At 41.6% G+C, this 27,547-nt stretch overlaps 1 protein-coding gene across 3 annotated transcripts in view; it reads left to right on the top strand.

The window, feature by feature from the left end:
* LOC119016788 (solute carrier family 45 member 4) overlaps nucleotides 1-27,547 on the top strand; it is a 55,174-nt gene that overhangs the window by 12,346 nt on the left and 15,281 nt on the right. For all 3 annotated transcript variants that reach the window (XM_037093031.1, XM_037093032.1, XM_037093033.1), the window contains exon 3: nucleotides 9,606-10,737. In XM_037093031.1, coding sequence (XP_036948926.1) covers nucleotides 10,425-10,737 — 313 coding nt within the window. In that variant the 5' untranslated portion in view covers nucleotides 9,606-10,424. The remainder of the gene's footprint in view (nucleotides 1-9,605; nucleotides 10,738-27,547) is intronic.

The raw sequence follows: 27,547 nt of genomic DNA, 5'->3' as shown, positions 1-27,547 counted from the left end.
TAAATGAGTTCCATGTGCCAATCCCCATTCCTGTCCAGCTCTGACGGAGAAACAACATGGAGCAAAACAAGAGAAAAAACTTGACTTTTCAGCTCCCGCCCCATCATAACAACTTCTCGTGGAATAATTGCCGTGTTTTGTTTTCACCAGCTTGACAACAGGAAATTACAGAGAACAAGATGTTCCTCTGTGGTTATAGCTGTGCCAGTGCCAAGCCTGAGCAATGCTGCGACAAGAACTTTATTAACATTTGTACTGCAATAATTATAAGCAGATTATTTCCGTATCTCATCGTTGCTGCTCTTTGGTGGTTTGTTTGCATGATAATTAGCATGTATTCTCACATGTGATGATTTTACTCTACTGTGTACAACTAAACTGGTGTGTGTGTGTGTGTGTGTGTGTGTGTGTGTGTGTGTGTGTGTGTGTGTGTGTGTGTGTGTGTGTGTGTGTGTGTGTGTGTGTGTGTGTGTGTGTGTGTGTGTGTGTGTGTGTGTGTGTGTGTGTGTGTGTGTGTGTGTGTGTGACGATGCAGACTTTTTGGCCTTTATCAGCACCGCGCATGTGTGTGTGCATTAGGAGTGTGTTTGGCCTTGGTGTGTCAGCTACACAGTGGAATATTCCATTTGACGTGTGGGCTGGGTTGACTTGAACATCTTGCTCCTATACATGTCTTTGCAGGCAACAGTGACCCTTTTTGGCATGTTGTCAAACCTGTTTGTATTTGTTAAAAAGTGAATACCTCAGTTGTTATTTATTTGTGCATTTAGCTGCTTTAAATCGGCTGTCGTGTGTGCTCATAATGAAGCTGGAGCGAATTTAGAGGCAGGTTTAGGGTCGTGTTTTTGTTCTGATCAGAGTGACATGACAGACAGCATGTGGTCACACCGCTGTCTGGAAGGAAAACAAAAAAGCACACCCACACACAGTGCATTAAGAGGATCTATATCGCCTCCTCGCACGCTCTCTTTTAGATTTTTTTTCTATCTCCTGTTTGGCTCACTGCTCCCTTGTGGGTAAAGGCCTCAGGCGGCTATAAGTGGGAGGAGACAACCAAACGAACACACACAAGAAGAGTCCCTCCGCCCCCCCCCGAGGCAGGATGCAAGTGGGGGGTTCCGTAATGTGATGTTGAGTAGGGGGTACTGTAGTCAGAGGGGGCACAAATGAGCTTTGAGGCGGTGCGTTTCAGTCCTCGGTGTGTGTGTGGTTATGTGGTGAGGGTGACACACAGCCAGTAACGTGACTCCAGTGTAGAAGTAGGCCAAGGCTGCTGTCAGCAGCTTGTCAAACCCCTGACTGTAGTCAGCTTAAAAAAGTCAGACCTGCAGGAGTTAACAACAACAACACACCTGTTTTTTTTTTAACATTAGAAATCTGTGGTCATTATTTGCTGGTATGCTCGTTCTGGGAGGAAAACGAAGCATCTGGGTCAGAAGATTACATAAAAATTAAACTAAATTTATGAGACACCAAACACTACATTGACATCAGCTGTCTAGACAGGCTCAGATCAGCAGGATTAAATTAGTAGTTCATGTTTGCATGTGTGGCCTCTGTGTCAAGGACAGTCTGCTCTTGCTAACAAAGGAATACTAATGTAGAACAACTTGTAAACACCATTTTCTATATAAGATCTTGTCATTTTTGATCTGTCCCGACATGGACACAGAGTTGCTATTTTTTTGTTTGGCCTGAAAGCGGGAAAATTAGTTAGCTGGCTAAAGGAAAGCTCAAAGTCACTGAAGTTTTTTCTTGTAAAAGCAACATGGGTTAGCTCACTGTGGGTGTGAACTGACTGTGGTGCGTATGTGGGCCAGTCAGAGTGCTAACTAGCTAACTGAGCTATAAATAAACACAAGGATGAGTGGGCTATTACTAGCTGCAAGCTAGCTGACACACCACACAGTAGAGTCCTCTCTTTGCCAATAACTTTTGCAAATATTAAGCTAGCATAACTAACAAAATGTCTTGAACCTGTTTAATAAAAAAAATGAAAAAATAGGCCTGAGCCATGTTTAGTCCTGACTTGGGAATGCAAAGATGATTGGCCAAGCTTAACAACGATGGATCATTCTGTGCTAGCTTTGCTAAGGTTGAAAATTCATGCTTCAAAAAGATAATATGGGTCTGTGCTTTGTATCTCTTCGCCTGCCAGGTGGTTTCAGGTCAGTTGTATCTCTTCTTTGTGTTTAAGCTAAAGTTTTCTTGTTGCTAAGTTAAAAGATTCAGCAATTAGCTGAACCTGCAGTTAGGTCAAATGTGAGCATTTGTTTAAAATGTTCAACAGAGTGTGAAGACATAACAGTTCTCATATCACAACATCTATATAGAAGGGATATCTCGCATACTTAAGTAAGAATGCTAACCAGCTAGCTCGGCCCATCTTGGTCCAAAGCTCCCGTGCGAGTGTTGTAAGCACGAACACTCCAAGCTTCACAGTCTGTACTGCTAGCTGCATGGCTAATTGAGCTATCTGGTTTACAGCAGCAGCAGTTAGCAGAAAGTAGCAGCTACTCTGGTTATTTGTTTTTTAGTATGGAACTGACAGGTGGTCAGTTCTCACGTATTGCACCTTTTAATTCAAAATATAATGACTTTCTCAAGAGAAATAAATATTGTACAATTCCAGTACAGATTGATTGAGATAGACTGAGGTGTCAAAATTGGTCAACCTGTCACGGGCTGACCTTCATTGACCCGAGACTGAGAAACAACGTTGCGCTCTTGTCTTCTTGTCATTTCATCAGTCGCGGCGGCAAAAGTATGAAGCGAGGGAGCTTCTATTTTGAGAGGAGGCAGCTGAGAGGTTCAGGTGAGGCTACGATTGGAGATTAATTTAGCGCTGTTAGGGTGTCAGGGGGATAAAACCAGTGGAAAGAGGTCCATCCTCTCCCACAAATGTAGTACATGTATGTGAACAGCAGGTATATTGCGTCATATCCATACCAGTCAGAATAGTGATATAAGCCCTGTGGTATGAGTAAGGGATTTGTCATTGATGCTAGTGCACGTTGATGCACATGTGCCCCCGTCTACCCCCCGTGCTCTCTGCACTGCAGCAGCACTGCGCCATAATGCACACATCCAGTCCATGTTTACCTCACTCACCCCCTCCTCTCCCTTTCACTTTCTAGCGCTTATCCCGCCATCTGCTTTCCAAAGCGTGGAATATGGTTATTTTTCATGGGAATATCACTGACAGCGCGGGAACAGTGAAGTGTTTTTGTGCGTGTGTTGCTTTTGCAGGGCATCCTGTGAGCTTACACGTTTCTCTGTGGGTGTAGATGTCCTGAAACTGTCTTCTGTGCTGCCAATTATTCATGTGTGTGAGTGTGTGTGTGTGTAAGAGACAGGGAAAGAGTATGCAACTGAAGACTGAAGAGTCTCTGTGCTCCAGTCACTCCAACCCTGGGAAAAGACATCTGTCAGTGACATTTAGCTGAATTTCTTCTCTTTCTCTCTCTCTCTCTCTCTCTCTCACTCACACACACACACACACACACACACACACACACACACACACACACACACACACACACACACACACACACACACACACGCCACAGACAAAGGTGTGTCTGTGGTTTTAACATCAGATGTTCTCCTGTGCTTTTACTTTTGAATCCAGTTAAACTGCTGACATACTTTTATTTAGTTCAGTACAAGCCACATATTATTCAAACTTTCATTTATATAACGTCATAGTAACTTTATACAATGATATGTATCAGATTTTAGAGAGTAAAGGAAAAGGAGAAATACAATTACATTATAACATAATATGTTAATTTTAGGACCAACAGTAAAAATGACAACATAAACAGGACAAGAGAAGGGAAGAAGAGTTCACCAGTTAGCAGATGGTTGTCATATACGCTTCCACTGTAATCAATGAGACTAGCTGTTGCGTATGCAGAGGTCCACTTTACAAGTGTTAAAATAGGCAAGTCTTTTATATGACATTTCTCTCGCAAAGGTGTGCATGACCCTTTAATGCAGGAAGTGTCTATATTTCATTAAACTTCCATTGTTTCTTTTATTATGTATTGTTTCCCCTTACCTAGCTGAAAAGAGACTGATTCTTTTGTGGGGTTTCCCCCTCAAAAAACACGTTTCCCCTGACACTGCTCTGCAGGCAAAGGCACCCTCACTGCATCCTGTGTTGAGTAGTGTTGTGATTAAGCTAACACGACAAGCCCGACCCACTGGCTCTCTGCTGTCACAATCACTACCTGGATGAATTTTGTATGTGATGGAAACACACATGCAAATGAAAGCTTATATGTTGCAGCAGAGTCTCACATACAGTAAATCTTGAGATATATATACTGTACACACACTATACCATCTGATGTAATCTGACAGAAAAAATACTCAAGAATTGTTTAAATGCACCATCATGAGTCAGTGAAAAGTAGCTTCTTGTTTAACCAGACTCAGCTGACAGGTTTGCTAATAGATTTTGCTGACATCTTATAACTCCCTGCGGCAATTTAGAAAACCAAATTACATTATTTTCCAGCGTCTGTGCCTCTGTTGTGAACCTATCTGCTCTACCTGAAGGGATTTCTTGGATTTCATGGGCGCTTCGAGCATAGGGATACTCCCAAATTGAACTGAGTACAGCGCCAGATCAGGTCATTGGGTCTGGCCTTTGCTTGAAAAGTCGTAGTCTAGTGTCTCTCTCACGGTAACAAAATCCCCCTCTCTTTATTTTCATTCACTGTCTGCCCCTCTTTCTCTCCTTTTCTCTCTCACACACAAACACGTCTAACACACAAACATCCATAGGCCGCAGCGGTACGAGAACTTGATCCTGACGTCTTCAGCCTTGTAATCTATATGCAGCTCCGTATGGGTCAGTGCTGTTGTTGGCAGAGTGTTCTCGTGCCTCGCTGTTGTGTGACACCAATACTCATGTCCAGATACAAATTGATGGAATAGTGACGGGGTTTTAGAAGTCAGAGGACTTGGACTTGACATACAAACAAACAGCAGCACATCCAGGGGCTGCTGAAAGATTATTGTCATTATTCAGCATTGGTCAGATTCATCGTTTGGTCTATAAAATGTCGGAAAAGTTTAAAAAAATAGCCTGAATGATCTCAAGGATATTAAATTTACTATGATATAAAACATTTAAAAGCATAAAATCCTTATATTTGAGAAGCTCAAAAGAAGCAGTGAATTAATGATGAAATAAACTATAAGCTTTAAACTGCCTATTTTCACATCTACGTCGGGAGATTTAGTGTCTTCATCCTTTTGCTGTTGATCATGATTAAAGATTTCATTAATTGCGAATTTGATGTTTTACAGGGCTGCACAATGAATTGAAATGTTTCTGCAATTGCACCGTGTCATTGTTGGAATCCAACCCAATTTTATGATAAAGATACAAATGTGTGACAAAACGGCATTATAATTAAGTACCAAAATGCTGCAGAGATGCCCCGGCCTCCAAATCTCCTCCTGCAGATGAAAGAATACGGTATCTTTGTATTGTTATTTGGCCACGCGACAAGTTTGAATAAGTAAACCTTGGCTCCGGGATATTTTGACTTCCATTTTTCACAGTTTGCATCAGATCGATTATGTATTACCATATATATATATACAGTTTCTTCTGAACATTGTCACTTCTCTGACATATTTCTAAATACACACCTTTGCAGAAATCAGCATTTCTTGGCCTAAGATGACTGATAAGATGGCGACACCTACAGCAGCCCACCCTGCAGGACTGAAACATGTCACCGACGGTATCAATTAGTCAGAACAGTTATACAAGAGAACATGCCAAACATTTTACAATGCACGTCACTGCTTATTTGCAGATGGACACCTCGTCCCATACATGATCAGGCTTGCAGCAGACATGAGACTGTTTTCTCATGTTACCTGTTTTCACGTAAGAGAGAGACAGAAGAAGAAATGGAGAGGGTCAGAAGCAGTGAGAAAGAGGGAGCTTAGCCTGATTTCATGCCGGTGTCACAGGTAATCTGGTCTGTGGCACAAGAATAAACACTTACTAAAATAGACCTGGGCTGTGTGTGTGTTTAGAGTGTGTGTTTTCAGAAGTAGAAAGCTTGTGTGTGTGCAGGCATTTCCTTTCCCTCCCTGCTGCATATTGTCCGTCTGTGTCTTTTTTATTTTCTGTCAACCTGAAGGATGAAAAAAAAAAGATTTTAATTTATTTTACTTTATTTCAACTTTTATTTGACTGTTCCAGCGGTCTCTTCCACCTCTCCCTTTTGCTTCAACCCCATCCTCTGCATCTCTCCTCCACCCTCACCTCACCTTCCCCTCTCTCCTTCTCTGCTCTCAGACTGTGCGTTGTTTAGGTTGGCTTCCACAAACACCAAGGTGTAATTCAATACAAGCCGAGCTCGTGTTACGGACACACACATGCACAAACGCACAAAGACAGAAGGACAACTGGTGCTACATGTATATGGACCGATGATCGGATAGCATTGTGTGTGTGTGTCTGTGTGTGTGTGTGTGTGAGGGTGTTTTGTAGGAGTTGTAGATGCAGGCCAGATTGTGCTGTCAGCTGAGAGAAAGACAGCAGCGCCTCCGCTGAAGGCTCGTCTGTTTACTTTGACCTGTTCCTTTAAAAGTCACAACTTGTTGCATATTCTCAGCACAGAGCCACATATTTTCACCACATACAGACTCACTAAGAATAGATCTGCAGTCAAGTCAAAAGTGATGGGTCACATTTGAATTCTTCTGCAAACTGAGTATCTAAAGGTAATGATGCTGATTCTGCCTCCAACTCTCTGATGTTGCAACTGCGTGATCATGAAATGAGTGGTGATTTAATCAATTAGTCACTTTCAATACTCCCACTTCCCAGCTTTCATTTGGATGTGAGGTTTGTGTTTGTCTAATATGACATTAACCTGAATATTACAGGGTGTTTGGTTGTTGATGATGTGAATTTTATGGACCATTTTTCTGGTTATAGACGATTACTGTGCTTATTATCGTCTTGATAATGTGATGAATCAGTGATGAAGCTAATCTCATGTTGCAGCCCCAGTCACAATGCAGAACTGATGTAACTTTGACAATAAAACTAATGGCCCATTAAATGCAGGAAACCCTGTAATAGCGTTAACTTGAACGTTTTTGGGCTGGGCATATTTTAACTTGTTGGGTATCAATCAAATATAAGTAATGGCCAGTCATTTTTCATGTTCAACACGACATTAATGTGTGTACCAACCGACAAACCAAACCCATAATTTCAGCATCTCCTCCCTGCCTGGATGTTCCCGTCATTCCGGACTTAATCACAACTTACAGTTTGTTCCCATCTCACTGAAACATTTGGAGACCACTGGTTAGCCTGATCTGAACATTTTGTTGTTGTTGTGACACATCTTGCCGTCACATGGTGTTCTCATCCTGTTGTTCTGCCTGCAGTGCCCTCTAATTTTAACAAAATTTAGAAGATAATTAGCATGTGTTTGTTCGTTATATATGTGTGCTTGTAAAGGAGGGTGGCTGTTATGTAATGTGCTGCAGTGTGTGAGGTCAGGTGGGAAGTATGAGCGTGTGTGTGTGTGTGTGTGTGTGAGGATGAAATATTCATGACCATCTTGAGTGCATCGTGAATGTTAATAGGGACATGTGAGAGTGCTGAAAACAGAGTGGAGAGATGAAGAGTGGAACCAGTAAGAAACAGGCGGAGCGATAAATACTTTTGACCTTCGCACTTTTCCATCTGTCTGTCTGTCCTTGCTCTCCAAACTCTCCTCCATCCCTACTCCCACCTTCCACCTGCTCAAACCCTCCTTCCTTTCCTCCGTCCTTCCTCTCTCTCATTTTGTTTTCTTTCTCAGCCTCTCCCTAAGAGGCTTGATGAGGGTCTTAGCACTGTTATGATGTGTGTGTGTGTGTGTGTGTGTGTGTGTGGTTCACGTGGCAAGCATTAGTGTGTGTTGGGTGTGACGAAACGTGCCGTCTCCATGGGCTATAATCCAGCAGCCCGCTGCACACACAAAAACACACACACTCTGGAATTTAACACTGTGGGGAATTGTACTGAACATCCACACTGTCTTGTTTTTCTCCCTCTCTCTCTCTGTGAGGTTGTTATTAGCTGAGGACTTTCATGCCTTCTCCTCTTCCTCGACATCTCTCTCGGTTCTTCTCTGCACACACACGAGCCCTCTGTTTGTGTGCTTTCATCCTCCCCGTCCAGTTTCAAAGACTGTCCGAGTGTCTGCGGGGAGGAATCATGTGCTCAAACCAATTACGCCGTTTAAAATGGACTCTTTTCATAGGCGAGAACACGTGTGTGTCTGAGTTGAGTTTTGATGTCAGCATGTCGGACACACACACGCACACATGCACGCACACACGCACACACACACACGCACGCACACACACACACACACATGGTTATTTCTGACCTTATAGAGTTGTGTGATGTAGGTAGTTTTGGTTTGATTTGTTCAGGTTTCTCAGTCATTAGTGACATTTCCTCCTCCAACAATACAGGTGACTGGACTTGTTTCTGTGTTGCTCACAGGCTTGAATTGACCAAGCATTGTATACCATTATGCATTGCGCTGGAGGGAAAACAAATGACCAGACCGATGTCCAAAACTGTTTTTCTTTTTCATTTTGAGTTGTGAGCGGGTGATTTCCAATACAACCATTGTATAAAAAGTATTTCTCCCATGTGAACAGCACAAACATGATAATGCTTACCTTTATTGTATTAGGGTTGTAGTGAGAAGAGATAAGACAGAAGGTCCAAAAGTGTGAAATATGCAAGCTACCCAATAGAAAATAATGATAATCATAAAATGTGCTTAAGACAAACAAAGATCTTTCCTGGAAGAAAGAAATAACGCTACACTAAACACATAAAGATGAGAAACAGATAACAATAACTCTGTAAAAATAAAACAACAAGCAACAGAACCCAACAATTATGATCCGCAACAAACAATGGGGAAAACCAGGCCTCCTAAATGTGTTGTAATACCAAAAAAAGTGAGTAGGTTGGACACAAAAAATGCTAAATATGGCATAAAACAGTACAAAAAAGACCTGGACTGGCCTTGACTGAACTTTTATGGGTCGTGGTGTGTTTCAGGGCTTGTCAGTCTTTCTCCAGACAGCATTGATTAAAAAGCAAGTAAGAATTTAAAAAAACAAACAAACACAGGTGGCATATGATGTGCATCAAAACATCCACAGATAGAGTTTTTCTGCAGAAGCCTGATTGTCAGCTTTTTATCAGTATGTTTGACCTCAGGATCAGTTTATCCTGGCATCTTCACCACTTCTTAGACTTCTTCTTTCGTCAAGTGATGCACGCTAATTGATTTGACGCTCTGCTGACAGTGAAGTACACACCTGTACGACTCAGCTGAGATACTGAGATACTCAGCTGAGATACTGAGAAAAGATCTAGTGCTGCTTCATGCTCATTTACAGAAAACTAACTCTGTTTTTTTTTTCTTCTTTTTTCTCTCCCCCTCTTTTCTCAACCTTCTCCACTCTCACCATCTTCCTGACCAATGGGACGCCTGCGTTGTGACTTGTTGCTTCCCCACCTGCTGACTTCTTTAATCCAGATTGATCAGCCATTCGATGGGGATTCTCAGAGGAGCTCCACCCACCTTCGCCGCCTGCCCTCCTCCTCCCCCCTCCCCCTCTGGCCTCTTCTTCACCCCTGCCCTCTCCATCATCCAGCCCTCCATCCAGCCCTCTAAACACAAAATGACTCTGGAACTCACCGAATGGTCTTCTATATGGATTTTCACTGCCTGTAATAGACAGTAAGAAAGAAAAGAGGGGAAAAAAACCTCAATGACAAAAAAGCCATAAACATACACACCACACACACACACATACACACACACACACACACAAGCATGCACATACACACACACAGACACACACCTGACACACACAGAAAGAAGCAAATGCACAAACTCACTCTTGGAATGTACCGCTCACTCTTCCTGTGAAAATTCAACTGCTTCCGTTATTCTTCTGGATCTTTCTACAAGCCTTTGGAAAGCCAAAGTCCGGGGGAGCAAAGGAGGATTAAAACGTGTAGAAGCTGCAGTGTTTTTTTGGAGGACAACTTGTGTAGAGGACAACTGATTGCTGATTGTTTTTGCTCCCTTTTTTAGCGTCCACAGCCTTTTTGATTTTAGCAGGACCTCTGTTATAGTTCTATTTATTTTTGAGTAGATTTAATACTATATAGCCAGAAAGTTACAACCACAGGTTACAGTTTGTAGCCTTTAACTATTGTGTTTACGTCACTACAAGTTTTAAAGTAACAACACATACTTCGATACGAGTAGTTTGTTGACACTGGGAGTTTCCTTTCGGTTGCTACAAGTTGTTCTTAGATTTGGTGCGGTTGTTTTCTCGTTGCGTGCATGCCCTCCGCCATGCCTCCCCAGAACACAGAGGCTAACGCTATGCAGGTCGGATCTGTGGTGGCCGGGGTGAATGCCAAAAACTCGACGACATCAGGGTCGGACGAGGAGAAAGGGGGAGCAGGAAGCGAGACGGATGGATCGGGAAACAGAGGAGGCGGCGGAGGTCGAGGAGGTGAGGAGTCGGCGAGCGAGGGCTCGATCGAAGGCATCCCTTTGAAGAGATGGGTGATGCACGGGGCCGTGATGTTCGGCCGGGAGTTCTGCTACGCCATGGAGACGGCGCTGGTGACGCCCGTACTGCTGCAGATAGGTGAGTGAAGAGTCCACACGCACAGGTTTACCATATACATTATGCATTTGCTTAAAAACACAGGTGCAGCATATCAAACTGGGGGACACAGAGCCTCTGTGTGGATGAATGGATCTAAAAAGTTAAATGTTGATACAGCATCCGAGAAGGAAAAGTCATAGATGTTCTTCTCTCTTATTTCTGAAAAGAAAAAATGCTTCCAGTGGAGACCCTGAAACCATCTAGTTGATCAACTGTCCACTTTTAGTTAAGTAAATGAAAAAACTCAAAAGTGACTGTAAACATAATACAGTTTGTAAGCAGGAACAGGGAGTCTCTTCGTTTATCCTTAAGTTGCTCTGGCATTTAAAGAGACACCTTGGTCTCTAAATGTATCCCACCTCCTTTTCACCTTGTTCAGACGGACCTCCACTGCATCTGCCAGGAGATTATGTCGCTTTCACATGCAGGACACACACACACACACACGCACACACAGACGGACAGATGCAGTGAGTGTACTGTCATTCGTCATTGCCAGTCCAATTTTATCTGGAGTTACTGGAGCCCTGAGGAGAGAGACGAAGAGGGTGTGAGGAGAGGAGAGAGGGAAAAGGAGAAGAACATGAGCAGAAAGGGAAGGAGATCTCAGAACAGCAGTAACCTTGTGTATAAATCAAAGTCACTTCCCATGTAACCCACCCCCCTCCCCCCGCTCTCTCTCTTGCTTCCTTTGCTCTGTAAATCTCTCCTTCTCCCCACAGTGGCATAGTGTGATCTCCTAGCTTACGTAACCGAGGCGCACATGAGTGGCAGGTCACTCTGTGGCCACCGTGACTCCTGGCTGGCTCACCCGGGGATGAGCTGCCACAGGGAACCAGATTTTGAAACACTTCAGTTCCAATTCTCTGTTATTTTAAAAGGATGGTGCAGAGGTCTGCCAAGTGCTGGAAGTAAAAGAGATTTCAGCTTTGTGCAGAGGAGCGCTGTGCTCTAAATGCACTGTCTGATGTGGTGGGATTCATAAAAACAATCTGTATTTTTGATCATAATTTCTCTAAACCTTTACCAGCCCTTGTCTCTTGTGGTAGTATCAGAGCAGGGGACTTGCTGCGTGTTTTTGGTCTATTTTTAGCTCTGATGTAGTTGCCCCAATCTATTTTTGTTTATCTGAGCCTCTTTTAGAAGATTTCTGAGCCGCTGGGAGGCACAACTGCGGCATATTATTCCACTGAAAGAAATAAAACTAAAGCAGACAGACAATTTGTTGTCGAGCTGTGATTCATCACTGATATGTGTGGGTGCTGACTGATCAAGCACTGATTGTTATCGGCTGATAAACGTATAAAGTTGTTGTCTGGTCTCTATAAAGCCTGCTTATAAGAGCCTATTAAACAAACTGCTAACAGCTCACTAGCTCTCCTCCTGTCAATATCAGTATGGATTTTAAATGCCCTGGTTTGACTAGTACAACATATTTGCAGTGATTTGCCGGCTAGCCATTTGTGACTTAAGGGATAGAAGGACCGATACTGGAGAGCAGTTCTCCTAGCCCTAGAAGCCAGCTGGTGTTTGTAACTAGCGCTGACACAGCTAATAGCCAATCATTTACAGTGGAGCTAAACACGCAGCAGGACTGAGTGTTTCTGTTCAATGAATGTGACAAGTTTACATGACAAGTTACATGTAATGGTGATTTTACTGTCCTTTCAGTTGTGATCGGTATCGCCTCATGCTGCTTCCACTTATCAGTGATCAGTGGTTGGCCCCTTAAAATCCTGACTGGACCACCACTACTGATGTGGGGAGTTAACCCATTCATGTTGGGCTTTTTGATTGTTGTTCAGTCTGGCATTTCATGCTGAAAGAATTGCCTCACATCCAAATGAATTTGGATTGCACTCAGTAGATGGCAGACCCCCCAAAAAATACACTGTAGCTGTCAAGACAACCAGTGCAAGATATTTGAGTTGCATAATGGTTTGTTGTATATTAGGAGATGCTGACAGTCCCTGAAATGTGACAAGATAAGTTAAGCAGGAAGGAGTATCACAACACTAACAGCGCAAACGTTGTGGGTACAGAAAGCAGCAATATGTAGTATGTATCTATGTATTACTTGGTTGGATAATGCCGTGTGAATCCAATTAGAGGGTTGCGTTTCCCAGAGCTCCACCTCTTTACCCAACCATGACCCAAACTTTTCCACAAAGGTTTGTTTTGTGCAGATTGTAACAGACAAACAAACAACCACGTGAGATGAAAACAGTCGTGCCCGTCCCCCCCCAATCCCAACACTGTGGGCAGCGATCCAAGTTTTGGGATAACAAATATCGACCTCCCTCCATGTGGTTAATGCTCCATGCACGCTGGAGACTGACTGTAGCTACTGGAATTAGCTGGATAGCTGGTAAGCTGGCTGGTTGGCTCGCCCTGAGTGAAACCATTGTGTGTGTGTGTGTGTGTGTGTGTGTGTGTGTGTGTGTGTGTGTGTGTGTGTGTGTGTGTGTGTGTGTGTGTGTGTGTGTGTGTGTGTGTGTGTGTGCGCTGTACGATAACCCCCACAACACTAGGGTCAGAGAAAGTGTGTGTGTGCGTAGCGGATACAGTTTGGTCAAGGAGCCCATATTTGCACAACCCAAGAGAAAGGATGAGAGACTTCTACCTTACAAGGTCTTGTGTGGAGGGCGTGCAGAGCTGTTAAGTCTCATGGCAGCAGTCACTCATACAAGGACACTGAGGGCAGGGAAATGCATAGCGAGACTGTTGGACTATTCACATCATCACCTTTTTTCAAACTGGGGTTGAAAAAACAAGGGGCAAACCTTGGGGACATTTTTCTAAGGATTTTTACCGTTTTGTGTAGTGAATAGTGAATTATTGTGCATCTCCTTGAGATTTATTTAACTACCAGCCTTCTTTAAAAAATTGTCCTAAGTAAGAGCAACAACTTAATGCAGCTGAAAAAGTGAGACACGAGTGAGAGGACATTGAGTCAATGATGAGAAAAGGATTAAGAGAGACGATAAAGGGCTAGGGGAAGGAGTAAAAAGAGAGTCAGGAGGAGGAGAAGCAGAGCTTTTGAAAAGAGAGTGGACAAGGAGGAGGAGGAGGAGGTGATGAGTGCAGACGGCGTGTCGAGTCGTTGTTTTTTGGTTAGCAGCTTGGCGGGTTACATAACGACAAGCTTTCTCAGAACTGAGCTCAGAGTGACACAGAACGCCGTTAAGTCACCGTGATGTTCACTGAAGACAAACTGACAAAATATCTCCATCTCATGTTTGGGTGCAACAGCTCCAGATTTGCAGCAGGAACAGTGGAATTATAGATGAAAATGTTCAAAAGTAGGACATTCACGAGTCTCAGATTAGGGACACAAAAGCCCTTTATGGATATCAAATACCTCATACATCAGGCCACTCTTCAGAATAAAACCCAAATAACAGAGTTGGATTTAATTTTACTGTAGAAGAAATTCGGGTTTGGTGGTAATAAGTGTGGTGCAGGCTTACGATGCCAAGCCATTATCCTAGAGAGTGAAACTAAACTGAATGTAGAGTGGATCATTTGTTAAATTAAATTAATGTTGAGACTCAGTAGAAATCTTGTCATTTAGTTCAAAGTTATATCCTAAAAGGTGGCTGAGAAAGGACTGCAAGGGTGATGAGATATTTTCAGCTTTTCTTTGATTCAGATCGTGTCAGTAGTTCAGATTTAAGTGTCATTTTTCTTGGTTGGAGCAGAAAGTTGATGAAAAAGTGTTTTCTTTCCAGTTCAGGTCATACGGAGGGAACCCAAATAGTCTGATTTGAGGGATTTAATCTGTGTGAAAGTGACCCACATTTCACACAATTAATCGTATTCATTATTAATCTGTTTATTTGCCTGCTTGACTAACTAGCTGTGCACGCCAGTAGCAGCCATGCCACCAGTATGGTACCCAAAGCAGTCCAGGCCTGGCAGCCCTGCAACAATGTTATCCGTCTTTGGAGGCCGTCTTGGCTTTACTAAAGGAGATTACTGCAATCCAACAGGAAATGTCCTTCTATTCATTCAGGTTCTGTTCGTTCAGCTCACTGTATTAGTGTCTTGACCTTTACTTTGTTCGATTCCTTTGGATAAACCTTTGTTTGACACACCACACAGCAGCTCTAAGTACAGACTGTCCCCGATGATCCTGGTGCATCTTGTCTTGTGATCAAGATGGTTTTACACATAGCACTTGTTTGATGTATGTGAGCCACCAGAAACACAACCAGAACTTTTTTCAACTTACTCTTCTGCTTTCAAATGTTATCATGTTAGCATTCAGCACAGTGGACCGGTGGCATTATGCTAGCAGCATGTGAGGCTTTTAAAACACAAACCCTGTATGGTTGATTCATGATGTTTAATGCCGAATTGTTTGGTCCTTTGTGCATTGTTAAATCTACTTTTATTTAAGGATGTAGCATCCTTACATGCTTGGTTTTTTGTGGTGATGGTGAGAAACAACAAATGATAGAAGTCCTACAAGAAAGTAGGACTATATAACAAAAACTGTTACTGAAAAGTTACATAGTACACCTTTGGTGACATTAACTATTCACCGTACGACTACATTAGCAAGCCCAACAATTACAACAACAATACGATGTCAAAACATTGAAACACCACAAAAATGAGAGTTAACAGTTTATGCAGCCCTCTACAAAATGTAGAACTCTGTGTTTGATACTTCATGCTATTTATTGTGCATCAAATCAACTTGATCTTGCATTGTTTATGCTCGCATGCCAGGTAGCCTAATCCTCTGAGTGATCCTATCATGTTAGCTGGTCTAATCTAGTAGATGACCTTGCAGACAGAGTAATGCAGGGTTATATAAATGACTGGCTTGATGTCACACAGCGACTACGGTAATCACCATAATCTGACCCAGTCATTCATGGGACAGAGTGGATGGAAGACAGAGTAGTTGGATTGTGTGTGTGTGTGTGTGTGTGTGTGTGTGTGTGTGTGTGTGTGTGTGTGTGTGTGTGTGTGTGTGTGTGTGTGTGTGTGTGTGTGTGTGTGTGTGTGTGTGTGTGTGAGAGAGAGAGAGAGAGAGGTAACTACAAGATAAGAGCATTTATCAAGGGGGCAGATGAAATCAGTAGGTAGGAAGGAATAAAACGTCACGAGATAAGTGAGAAAAGGTGAGAAATTGGAGCCAGTGATGGTGCGAATTGCATTCCTGCCAGCCAGCAAGACCTTTTAACCACAACCTTTAGTCCTCACTTATGCTTTAACACTTCTGCCTGTGTCTCTGCAGAGAGATGAAGAGAGAGAGAGAAGCAAACCAGTCCAGTTGTTATTTAAAGCCTTTCTATTCATAGCTCTTTATATAATCGCTGCAGTAACTTTGTTAATTTATTAATGATATCAGTGTACACACAGATGGAGACACGGCAGGGTTTTTGAGAGCTGTATCTGTTAACATCACCTGTGTTAAAGTGCGGGGTGATTGGTGCAATACTGAAGCGGTGACAGACGAAGCAAACCAGTATGTGATAATCGATGCCAGTGGTTCCCAATCTGTGGTCCATCAACCATGGTTGGGGGGGGGGTTTGCGAGGGTGATGCCATAATAAAACCTGTACAGGTTACATTCATGTGTTTTGTGACATTAAGTTAATGCAGAGTCAGCAGCCACTTTGGCCTTCAAGACAAAGACATATTATGTGCGTTCATGTGGGTGTCCCTGTTTTTACATTCAACAGGCGATAGGCGAGGTATGTGTGTGCTATTAGTGTAGGATATGTGAGGAATGCAGAACTGAGTATGTGTGTGTCTGTGTGTATTTGTTTGTCAGCACATTGCTCCCACCCCCTCCCCCTCCAGGGAGTTGAAAACAAACCAAAAACAAACCACCGCCGAGCTCTCAGGTGATGACGAGGGACAAAGAAACATCAGGGAAAGCAAATTCTTTAAAGCTGCAACTACGAATTCTTTTTCATTACAACGTCTTTATGTTGTTGTTTTAATAAATCCATAGCAAATCAAAATGATTTGCTCTTTCAGTTACTGATAGCTGAGTAATACCCATAATGTGTGAAAGATGTGGAAGACTTTACCATTTGAATAGAGTTTGTCACTGAAAGTATAAATGATAGATGTATGAAAAAGTGTAGGAAGAAATATGAATAGTTGAGGATTGGCTAAAGAATGGAAAATACATTATAAGCAATGAGCTGAACTGCATTAATTAACTAATTACTGTTATACGCTGCATAACTTGAATAATGGCTGGAAGTTAAACTGCATTACTCAGATAATTACTGGGAGCTAAACTGCATAACTTGACTTAAACACATTATTAAAGAATCTTTAATAGCCAAAAAAATTTAGCCCAACTGTACTGTTTAGAAATTCAAGGAATAAAGACTTAATCATTTCTGTTTTCCATGCTCCATTTGACATCAGCTTATTTTGCATAAAAATACAGAACAAGTTGGAGCATGTAGTGCATTTGTCAGTGAAGCTGGCAAGAAAAATCTATAAATCCCAGCAGCACGACGTGCACACATAAACGCACGTGACGTGTCCAATAGCAGCCTGAGCGAGAAGCAGTAATGGCTGGCCTCAGGGTTATTTTATGTGCATGTGTGTTTTAAGAAGGAGAGTAGAAAAACATCTGCTCTCTCTCACTGATGCTTATTGGATTTGACAGTCTATAACTGAAGGGATAGACGGATGAATACTGACGGATTAATTGTGTGCAGTTTTATATCCAACTGAAATGACGATGGCGGGACTAATTTAAGTCCAAATGATCTGTCTGCTTCAAGTAAAGTAGGGGCAGATTTTTACGAGTCAGTTAAAACATTCCTACTAGCAGGCAAAGTGACCAACGTCATGTTTTTTCTGGCCAACTTTGAGTCTCATATTAGAGGAAAGTTACCCGGGAACAAAATTGCTGCAATAAGTGACCTGTAGCGTAACAAAGAAGTGAGTAAGTTCAGGTGTTATGCTCAAAAAAGGTCCAACCATGTCATCATTTTAGATTTAAAAAGGTACACTGTATTAAAGCAGCAATATGCAAGAATGTAGTTGAAAACATAACTACAACATCAACAACATCAGAATATCACTAGAATTATCAGCTGAATGTGAAGAAATAACTGTTTTGGTGTTATGACATAAAGAGATATTCACTGAGGTTAGCATGCTAACTGGCAGGCTGCCCTATCCTGGTTCACAGCTCACATGCTAGCAGTGTAAACATCAGCAATCCCAAAGGAACACCAGCTAGCTGTGCTAACTAGCTAATAGCAGCAAAAATTAGCAGCAGTTAGAAGATACTCTGGTGCCGTTCTGCGCCCTGTTTGTTTTGAAAATACGACAGGTGGCCTATTCTTACATATTGCGCCTTTAAATAGTGTGAGGATTAGCTGCACAGATTACTGTAAGCTAAAGTTCTTACGTTTTTTGTTTTCATTGGCCAGAATTTCTGCTCATGTTGCTGCAGTATATCTTGGAAAAGGTTGGTGTTACAGTAGTACCAAAGTAAATGATGCACAAGTAAATCTCAGAAATATATACAAACATTGCTCGGCAAACCCCTGGTCGTTGTTATTGGGAAATGAAAGCGGTGTGGACATTTTTACCATGTAGGACCTTCCCATAACAACCAAAATCCTGCCGTTTTGAATTAACACCAGGTCTTTGTTGACATCCTGTATTTATGGTTACATAAGATTACTGACTGATCACTGCTGATTTGCTTTATTGATTGCTACTTTGGGCGCAAAAGGGCAGTGATGCTGGTTGGAGCTTCCTGCTTTGTGATAGGTCAGCCACAGTCAGCGGCCCGCCTCCCTCCTGTCAGTCACATCTGTTCAAATTCGTATGTATTTTTACATATGGTAGAGGCATTAAAATAGGACTGAATAATAATCTGCGGACATTTGCGATCTTACCATATTACACACTTCTGGCTCTATATGAGTCTCTCCCTGTCTGTCTCTCTCAGTAGGAGGCAGCTAGTTCACTGCAGTGGTGTTACATAATTCTGCTGACTGGAAGCAGTTATGTGTGTGTGTGTGTGTGTGTGTGTGTGTGTGTGTGTGTGTGTGTGTGTGTGTGTGTGTGTGTGTGTGTGTGTGCATACATGCAGGCTTCATGCAATTTTAATGCATAGAGAGAATGGTTGGTGGGGTTTTTTTTTACCGCTCAATCATACACACATATATAGGACAGAAACCAGCCTGTTAAGTGTTAAATGAGCCGAATGGATGACTCTAAAACCAGTGTCCGATCAATCCAGCGCAGGGTCGTGTGTGTGTGTGTGTGTGTGTGTGTGTGTGGTAAAGCTGCTAACACTGACATTTAAAATGTGAGGATAAACACACATTAATAGTCATATCTATGTTTATAGCACCTTTCAAAACAAAGAACTGTTCAGTAGAATATAAAACAAATACAACTCAAATAAATAAAAAGAACAATTCAGTGTTGACAGTACTTTTATTTTTTCTATTCTTCTTTCTGCATTGAGTTAATTCACAGTTTCTCGCCACCGGCTGAGCCACACACAGCCGTACATCACTCAGTCTTTCAGTCTATACTGAGCACTTTGTTAATGATGACCTTGGCTTGTGTACTTGTGTGCCTTGCGTCTGCCTTTGCTTAAGAGACCGTATGTGCGTGTTGTGTGATTGATGTTCTCGCCATCTTTTGCTCCTGGGAAGTACAATGATTCACTTCTTTCTCTTTCCCTCTCCCTTCTTCTTTCACTTTGCAGTCCTTGAGAGAATAGATGTTCGCCGGGGATGGAGTTAGCATTTAGCACAAGCTGGTCCCTTTTTTATTTGCTGTTATCTCAGCAGTGGCTGGGTTCACTATGGTTTCACAAATATCTGCAGGATGCTCAGTGTTAAAAGCTGTCAACATTTACAGTCCCTGTAAAATGTAATTGCCTGACTTGAACTTGAACAAATGTTTTTATGTTTGGCAATTTTGGATCCCAGTGGGTGGTTTTGTACACAGATCATCAGGTATTTAACCTTGAAATCAGGCACAAAAATAAAAAGAGGGGAATGTTTTGTTAATAGCAGTATCATGATTCTCCAAATCCATGATTCAATGTGTCTTTTGATTTTGAGGACGTGATATGATTAAATTTTTGATCTACAATGTTCTTTTCCCACACTGATGGCCAAACTGTGGTTAGACCATCGCATCTGGATTCGTAAAGATCAACAGATCATTGGTTTTATGCTGTGACATGACATTATTATAATTGAATATAGAGATATTTCTATTTTCCAGCTGCAGCTTAACTTTATCCTGGTGGGGTTTTTTTGCAGGTCAAGGTTAGGAAAGTTCAGATAATATTCACAAAAAAGATTACAGTCGAACAAAAAGTACCCTCAGGGATTCAACAATAAACAACAAAATGTAGAAATTCAGTCTTTTACATAATATGGTTTCTCTAATCTGTCATCAGTAAACCCTCCTACTAAACAGATTTGGAAGAGGCTCTTTGTCAGCGTTATCAGTTCCGTCCCCATGGGTAAACCATCTTCTTAAACAAATCAATAAAGGATCTCTGATAAAGAAACTAGATCCAACATCTCAGTTAATCTCATTTTAGTTAAGGTCTTCGGTATGCAGTAAGAGTTGGATACACACGACGCAGGCGATACTGCCCTCGAATGATGTTTAGAATTGAAAGCTAATTTCGATCGATCTTCGATTTAGAATCATATTTTTGACACCCCTATCAATTATTTATTGACTGTCAGGGAACCTCTTCAAGTTACCTGTTTTATCCCACCAACAGCGCAAATCCCAAAGATATAAAATATATAAAGTGAAAAAGGAAAATAACCTTTTTTACTCTGACTAATTGATTAAAGACTTTTTTTTTTTTTTTTTTTTTTTTACCAATGAAACTATGAATCTGTAAGAATACATAAGGCAAGTGGACATCAGCTCACCTTCAGTTAATTAATAATGCTTTAATAGTGTTGTTTTTAAACATGATGGCTGAAATAAAATGTAGATAATCAGTCTGAAAAGTTCCTGTTCTTTGCAAAAGATCTCCTGAGCAGGGACTTTTTGTGGTTTCTGTGATTTCTGGTCCCTGCGGTGGAAACACTGAGTCACTCCGAAGGTTCCTAGTTTGCTTGCGGCCAAAATGTGGCTTCAGACAATGACTACATTTCTTTGTCTGAACTGAAACGAAAGATTAAGATCATCAAAGTGATTAATGATGTCTGCCTTTACGCTCTATGTATTGGTACAAAGCACAGAGAAATATGAGGAAAGATCATTCTTGGATGTGAAGTAAGTGATTGACGTTGACGTAGACGGAGCAGGTTATGTGGATTTGACCACTAATAATCATAATGCCAGCAGGCTTCACATGCTGGTATGTATTCTCACTTAAAGTTAATAATCAAACCATGACCATCTGGTATGAAGGTTATATTTTTGGACATAGCTCAGATCACAAATTGTCCTTTTTTTCAGAAGAGGACGACATAAAAATGATCTGGTTTGCTGCAGAGACAGAAATGTGCCTGCAGCTTTCAGCCAATGTTGGCATAAAACCTTCAACCAGATGCTTATCAATAATGAAATATTGATGTTAATATTTCAAATCTGCACCAAAACCCCATCTGCTGCCTTTCTTTCCCTTTCTTTCCTCCTCTCTGAGTGCTACACCTGACGCCATTCACATGTTTTGTTTATTCAAAAACACCTGCTTCCTCCTTTCCTTTCCTTTCCTTTCCTTTCCTCATGCTCTCTGTCTCTCACTCTCTCGCTCTCACCCTCCTTCCTTCCTGCCCACTTTCTCCCTTTACGACCTCTGACCTACTCTCACTTTCACACCATTTCTCTGGCTCTTTTCGGGGACGCTTGTCATGTTTCTTGCGGTTTTCTCACGCCAGCGCAGGATATGAAATGATTGTTTTGTGTTTATGGGAGAATGGGAACAGAGGGAGAAAAGAGAGGAGAGGTGAAAGGAAAGGAGGACCGAAGGAGGTTAATGTTTGTGGGTGCTTTTACAGAAAGTCAGATTGTTTGACTTCAGTTTGGAGTTTACAGCAGCTGGAGGGAGATATCAGACTTTTGTTTGCTCTACTGTTAGTTCATTGTGTGTGAAAGAGGAGGAGTGAGAGGAGAAATGGAGGGTCAGGGAGAGGGATGGAGAGGTTAAAGAGTGATTGTGGGTTTTGTTTATTGGATAGAGGCACAACATTGATATGGTCAAGAGAGGTGAAGCAAAAACAAATATGTAGTTTCAGAGGAAGCATTGAGATCCTTTAACTTAACTGTAAAAAGAAAACTTAATTACAAGTAAAAGTTCTGCACTGAAAATGTTACTCTAGTAATCAGGAAAATGTACTTAAAGTCTTAAAAGTAGAAGTAATCAATGCAGAAGAACCTTTATATGATTTCATTACGTTTTTATAACACATACATCAAGTAAAATTTGGATTTTATATACAGCTAATTTGGTCTATTCTGTATCTACAGCTACTGATTATCTTCTCTATTCAAAGATTTACTGTTTGATTTGGGAAAATTCAGAAAGTACAAATAATGTCTGTCATAATTACCCTTCATAATTCTTGTTTTTACATGAAAGATGTCAAATTATGTCATGGTTCAGTCTATTCAGCTGTCATTTCTTATGTACCTTTACTCATTCAAATGTTTTAATTCAAAAATCCTAGTAAAGTTAGTAAAGTAATCAATATTTCCCTGTAAAAAACAATGTGATGAAGAAGAAAGAAGCAGAGCTGTAAAAAGAAAAGACTCAAGTAAAGCACAAATACCTCACATGTGCACTTAAGTTCCGTAATAGGAGTAAATTACCGGATTACATTCCACCACTGGAGGCATGAATGAAGACATCTTTCAGACATTTTGCCAGAGAGACCAGAGTGGGTTTAGAAAGTCAACATGTTGAGAAATGCAGTCATATAGTGAGGACAAACTATCAGGAGGAGAGTGGATTAAAGGATAAGATTGGTTATATTCTGTGTTTTTCTTATCTGCAACAAATCCCACGAAAAGACCAAAACCAACAACGTGCAAGTCCATCTCTCAACACTCACCGACGTCCTCACCCAGTTTCTGGCACTCGGCCCAGCACCCATTTGTTCTTACTCAAGGTGCAAAAACCTAAAACACCTGTCTCAAATTCATATTTAAAAAACAAAGGTGGTTAAATGATTTCCTAAACCAGGGGTAAATCTGGGACTATTTTCATGAACATTCCGTGTAAAAGTCGACATTTGGGACGGAGGGATTGACTGAAAACAAAATGCTCACGTTGAAGTTGATAAATGAACGTGTCACTCAGCACTACGGTGTGACTCATTGATGTGTTTTTAATAGTTTCTGGACAACAATGGAGCTCCAGGCGCAGAGGAATAAGCTATATTAGGTTACACAGTCAGCACTTGTTAGTAAGATTTATTCATTGTTGGTTTCAGTTCATTCATCGTGTTTGTCGTATTTGACGGTGAGAACATTTTTTGAATTTTTCCGGCCTTAATCCTTAAAGTCTGCGGTTCATATTAATAAAACATCTTTTTTTTCAATTCCACTGGGTATGTTGCATCAATCTTTGTCTCCATGTTTGAACAAGTTCTTGTCCATCAGAACAGAGAGAAATCTTTAATTCTTAATCAGACATTGCTGAATAAACTCTACATACATATTCCTCTAACACTGGCACTAACAAGCCACTGTACCGCAGACTTGGCAGTAATGTTCAAGTGGCAGTAAAATACACAGAATATTTGTTGTTGTTTTTTTTATCTGCAGCAGAATAAAGAGGGCACTCTCTGCAACGTTGGATATATTTTTATCCTGGCATCATGCTGCTCCAAGAAATGCACGACACACACACACATACAGTGATCCTTGTTCAGGATTTCCTGAAAACAAGGAGAGGACTGTTACTGAAGACTTGCAGCTTAGGTATGAGGACTCGTAGTATTCATATCGACTGATCTCCGATTTAGATCAGATTCGAAGTAGGCAGTCGGCATTTGTTTAGAGTAGTTTTTGCAGATGAAACTCTGCAGGCAAATGTAGTTAAGGCTCAAGTATTGGATGCATTGCTTTCCTTCTGCTGAAATGTTTTCTTATCTGGGGGATTTCTTGTTATTTTTCAAACTTGCCCCCAGTTCAAACAAGCTGTGTCTAATCCAGATTTCAGTGGTCTGAAAAAGATCAGAACCACAGAGTTTTACCGATGGCGTGTGTCTGAGTGCAGGCCCAAGGTGGAGAAACACACACACACACACGAATGAATGGGCAGTCTGTACTCCGACAGTCACACATTGAGCTCCGTGTGTGTGTGTGTGTGTGTGTGTGTGTGTGTGTGTGTGTGTGTGTGTGTGTGTGTGTGTGTGTGTGTGTGTGTGGTAAATTGAGCACTTTGATGATAGATGGAGCAGATTGTACATTTTTCTTTCCCACGATCAATCAACAACACTCGCAGACGTTATGAACCTTTTCTGTCTGTCTCTCCATCCTTCCGGCTTTCTCCATCTCTCTCCTCCTCCTCCCTCTTCCCCTATCCCTCCTCCTCCTCTCTCACCTTATCCCCTCATCCCCTCTGTCCTCCCTTTTTCAATTTCTTTGATCTCGATCCTTTCTCACACTCCCCCTCTCTCTCTGTTTCCTCCCTCTCTGTCTCTCTCTCCCTGTCTCTCCACTCATTTCTTGTTCTTTCTTTCTGAAATACTTCCTGCTTTTCTGTTCTCTCAGTATTGTTCCCTCTGTGTGTGTGTGTGTGTGTGTGTATCTACAGTACTTGGAGTGTGTGGGAACCCAGCTGTTTTATTTTGGTGGGTAAATATGCATGTTTGTGTGTGTGTGTGTGTGTGTGTGTGTGGGAACAGAGAAAAGTCTTTATTTACTAGGTGTTGACTGTTTTTCTGTATCATTTGTGTGGTGTGTGTGAGTGTGTGTGTTTATGTGATTTGTGTGTGTGTGTGCGTGCTTGCATGTGTGTGAGGGAACTGCTTACTAGGAACTGTTTTCCTGTTTTGATGTTGACAAACTTTCAGACAGACAGATTCCTATCTGCTGCCTTGTCGCCTGCTTTATGGCTCTGCTACTGTTTGAGTTTTTACAGTTATATTGTGTGTGTGTGTTTGTGTGTGTGTGTGTGCGTGTGTGTGTGTGTGTGTGTGTGTGCACGTGTGTGTGCCGTGTGTGCTGTTATTACAGGTATGTTTATGTGGAGGCTTTGTGTGTTTGTGTGTGAAAAAGAAAAGAGTAAAAACAAAGCTTTCCTTAGTTTCAAGAAAACTCCACAACAGGAAGCCCTGCGTGAATGACACGGCCATATTAGGAGCCAGGAAGCAGAGGTGATGGAGTCTCCGTGGTGACAGGGTTCCCAAGACCTGGTCACCATGGCGAGAGGGGGTCAAGCCCCTGTTTATGGGGTCAACAGTTGTGCAGGTCGACAGGAACGAGGTGATGTCAAACAGTATTTTGTAGTTGAGACGAGAGTGCCTAAATATAGTCGGTCTTTGGGATCTCTTATTCAGCAGCGCTGGTTGTAGAGTTTGTCTCTGTGCTGCACTGCGTAGGAAAGACCAAAAGATTCTTCAAAGTTACCAGAGGGCTGCACACATTTAGTCCTGGTGTGAAGGCACAAATTGATGCTCATAACTTCTTTTATAGCCAGAAAAACAGTTTTCTTCCCCCTGCTAGTTCACTCCATTAAATCCTCTGGAGAGCAGACAAGTAAACAACAGTTAACCACTCAAAGGAGCTGACTGGCTCTTGACATGCTTGTATACATGTTAAACTTATGAGAGGTGGGGTTGCTGTATGTGACTGCAAGTCTTCTTAACAGTTTCTTTTTTTTTCTTTCCTTATCTCTGTCTGGGTAAAAACTTTGATCTCAGACATGTCAGGAACAAGGAAAAACAAGGTTGTGTTTGAGCATTTTGGGATGTTTTTTGAGTTAATCCAATAAGGTTTTGAAAAGAAGATGGTGTAAATTCAGTAAGGGAGACATTGTGAAGCGTGTTTTTGAATTTGAGCTAGTGTGTCCTCTCAGAGAGGTCACTGCTGTTTCCCACTGTGTTCAGAAGCTTGAGGTTAGCCAGCTAGCTATTCTGAGGAAACCAAGCTAAGAAAATGCTATGAACAAAAAAAAACAACAATAAGCAATAACAAAACAATAAGCAATAAGCAACAACAACTGATGGAAATATGCATTTTAATCTGGAAGTTAACAATATAATTACATGTAACAACATTGATATAATGTTGTTGACACTTTGGCTGAGGTCTACACACACCATGATTCCTGACATAGAGAAACATGTAACTCACCATGAAAACATGAAAATTACCATGAGGGAGGTTTCACGAGACAGAAGAATTTTTTGCTAAACAACTCCTCCTCAAACCTCCAGAAGATGTGAAACACTGACAAAAGCTTCATCAACAACACACTCAAGGACACCAACTGCGATGAGTCACGCAAGATGATATCCCTGAATTTACCAAAACCAAATGAGCTTTATGTCCGCTGCTCTGTCGGCCAAGAACCAGTCAGACCCTCACCGTGGATGTATAGCCTCAGCCAGCAGGTGCAGACTGAGTCACACCTCAGAAACCAAACGGTCTCTTAATGGATCTGTGCTGGAGGCCCCAACATATTAGAAACCATGGCACTCTGTTATTGATGTTCCTCTCATTAAAGAGGTCTGTGCGAGAAACACTGAAGTGCATTTTACATTTAAAAGAGCCTAATGTTCTCTCAATCAGATTAGCTGCCATTAAAACACTCCCTCTCTGTGGCTGTCTTCTGTTTCTTCATCCCTTTTGTTCACCGAGGAGTGAAATATCAGCAGCCTCTCCCTCATATTAATGTGCAGCAACTCCACATTTCTCTCTTCCTCTTCTTCCCTAATGTAGATTCATTCAAAAATTGAGAGAGGGGATTATGGCTTTAATTTTTAAATCACTTGGAGGGATATTTTTGGGAAGTTGCACTAATGTTGCCTGACACAAAAGCAAAAAAATACCCTTTTATGCAACTATTGTTGTTTTTTAGTGAATCCCTGGCTCTGGGAATGAGAGGGAACGTTTCCCACTGCTTACGTTTTAATAAAGCAAATAAAATATAAAAAATAAAAAATAATAAATAATAATAAAAAAATATAAAATTAGGGTACAATCTGGATAAATGTTTTTTTATGCTGCCAGAAAGTGTTTCAGAAAGTTAATGTATCTCTTGGCCTCAACCGGGTAACCTCTGCCCAGATTAGATGATAAATGCATTGTGCTTTGTCCCTGTCGAATAAAAGAGCAAAAAAAAAAAAATCATTATAGGGTTTTCCCGACACAGACACCCTTGCTGCTGACATAAAGTTTAAAAGTATATGTCCCAAACTTTAAGCAGAGGTATCGATCATATTGAGCCAATTGAGGCTGGCTGAGACATTATCAAGACGAGGACAGATGGATGTCTCTCTCTGGTCTCCATATATATCGGAGGGATAGTGTGGCGGCCAAATGGCACTTAATATATTTGTCTTCTTTCTAAGCGAGCCGCATTAAGCGATAGTTTGACAGTGAGACGATGATAAAGTTCTGATTTAATTATTGCATTCAGCTGACTTCACTTGGCTAAAAGACTGTCTGCCTCCTCCTCCTCTGCATCTTCCACCTCTCAGCAGCTCAATGAATGAAATCACGGTTCTGTTTCCAAGGGCGTAGTCTGTCATTCATCATGACTCAGGGAAACTTATTTCATTATGCCACGATTGATTTTATGTATTTGAGGTAATATATTTAAGTGTAAACAAAACACGCT

The sequence above is a fragment of the Acanthopagrus latus genome, chromosome 3 (genome assembly GCF_904848185.1).
Source record: "Acanthopagrus latus isolate v.2019 chromosome 3, fAcaLat1.1, whole genome shotgun sequence".
NCBI lineage: Eukaryota > Metazoa > Chordata > Actinopteri > Spariformes > Sparidae > Acanthopagrus > Acanthopagrus latus.
Note: the sequence above shows the minus strand (reverse complement) of the source record. Positions and strands in the feature narration are given on the sequence as shown.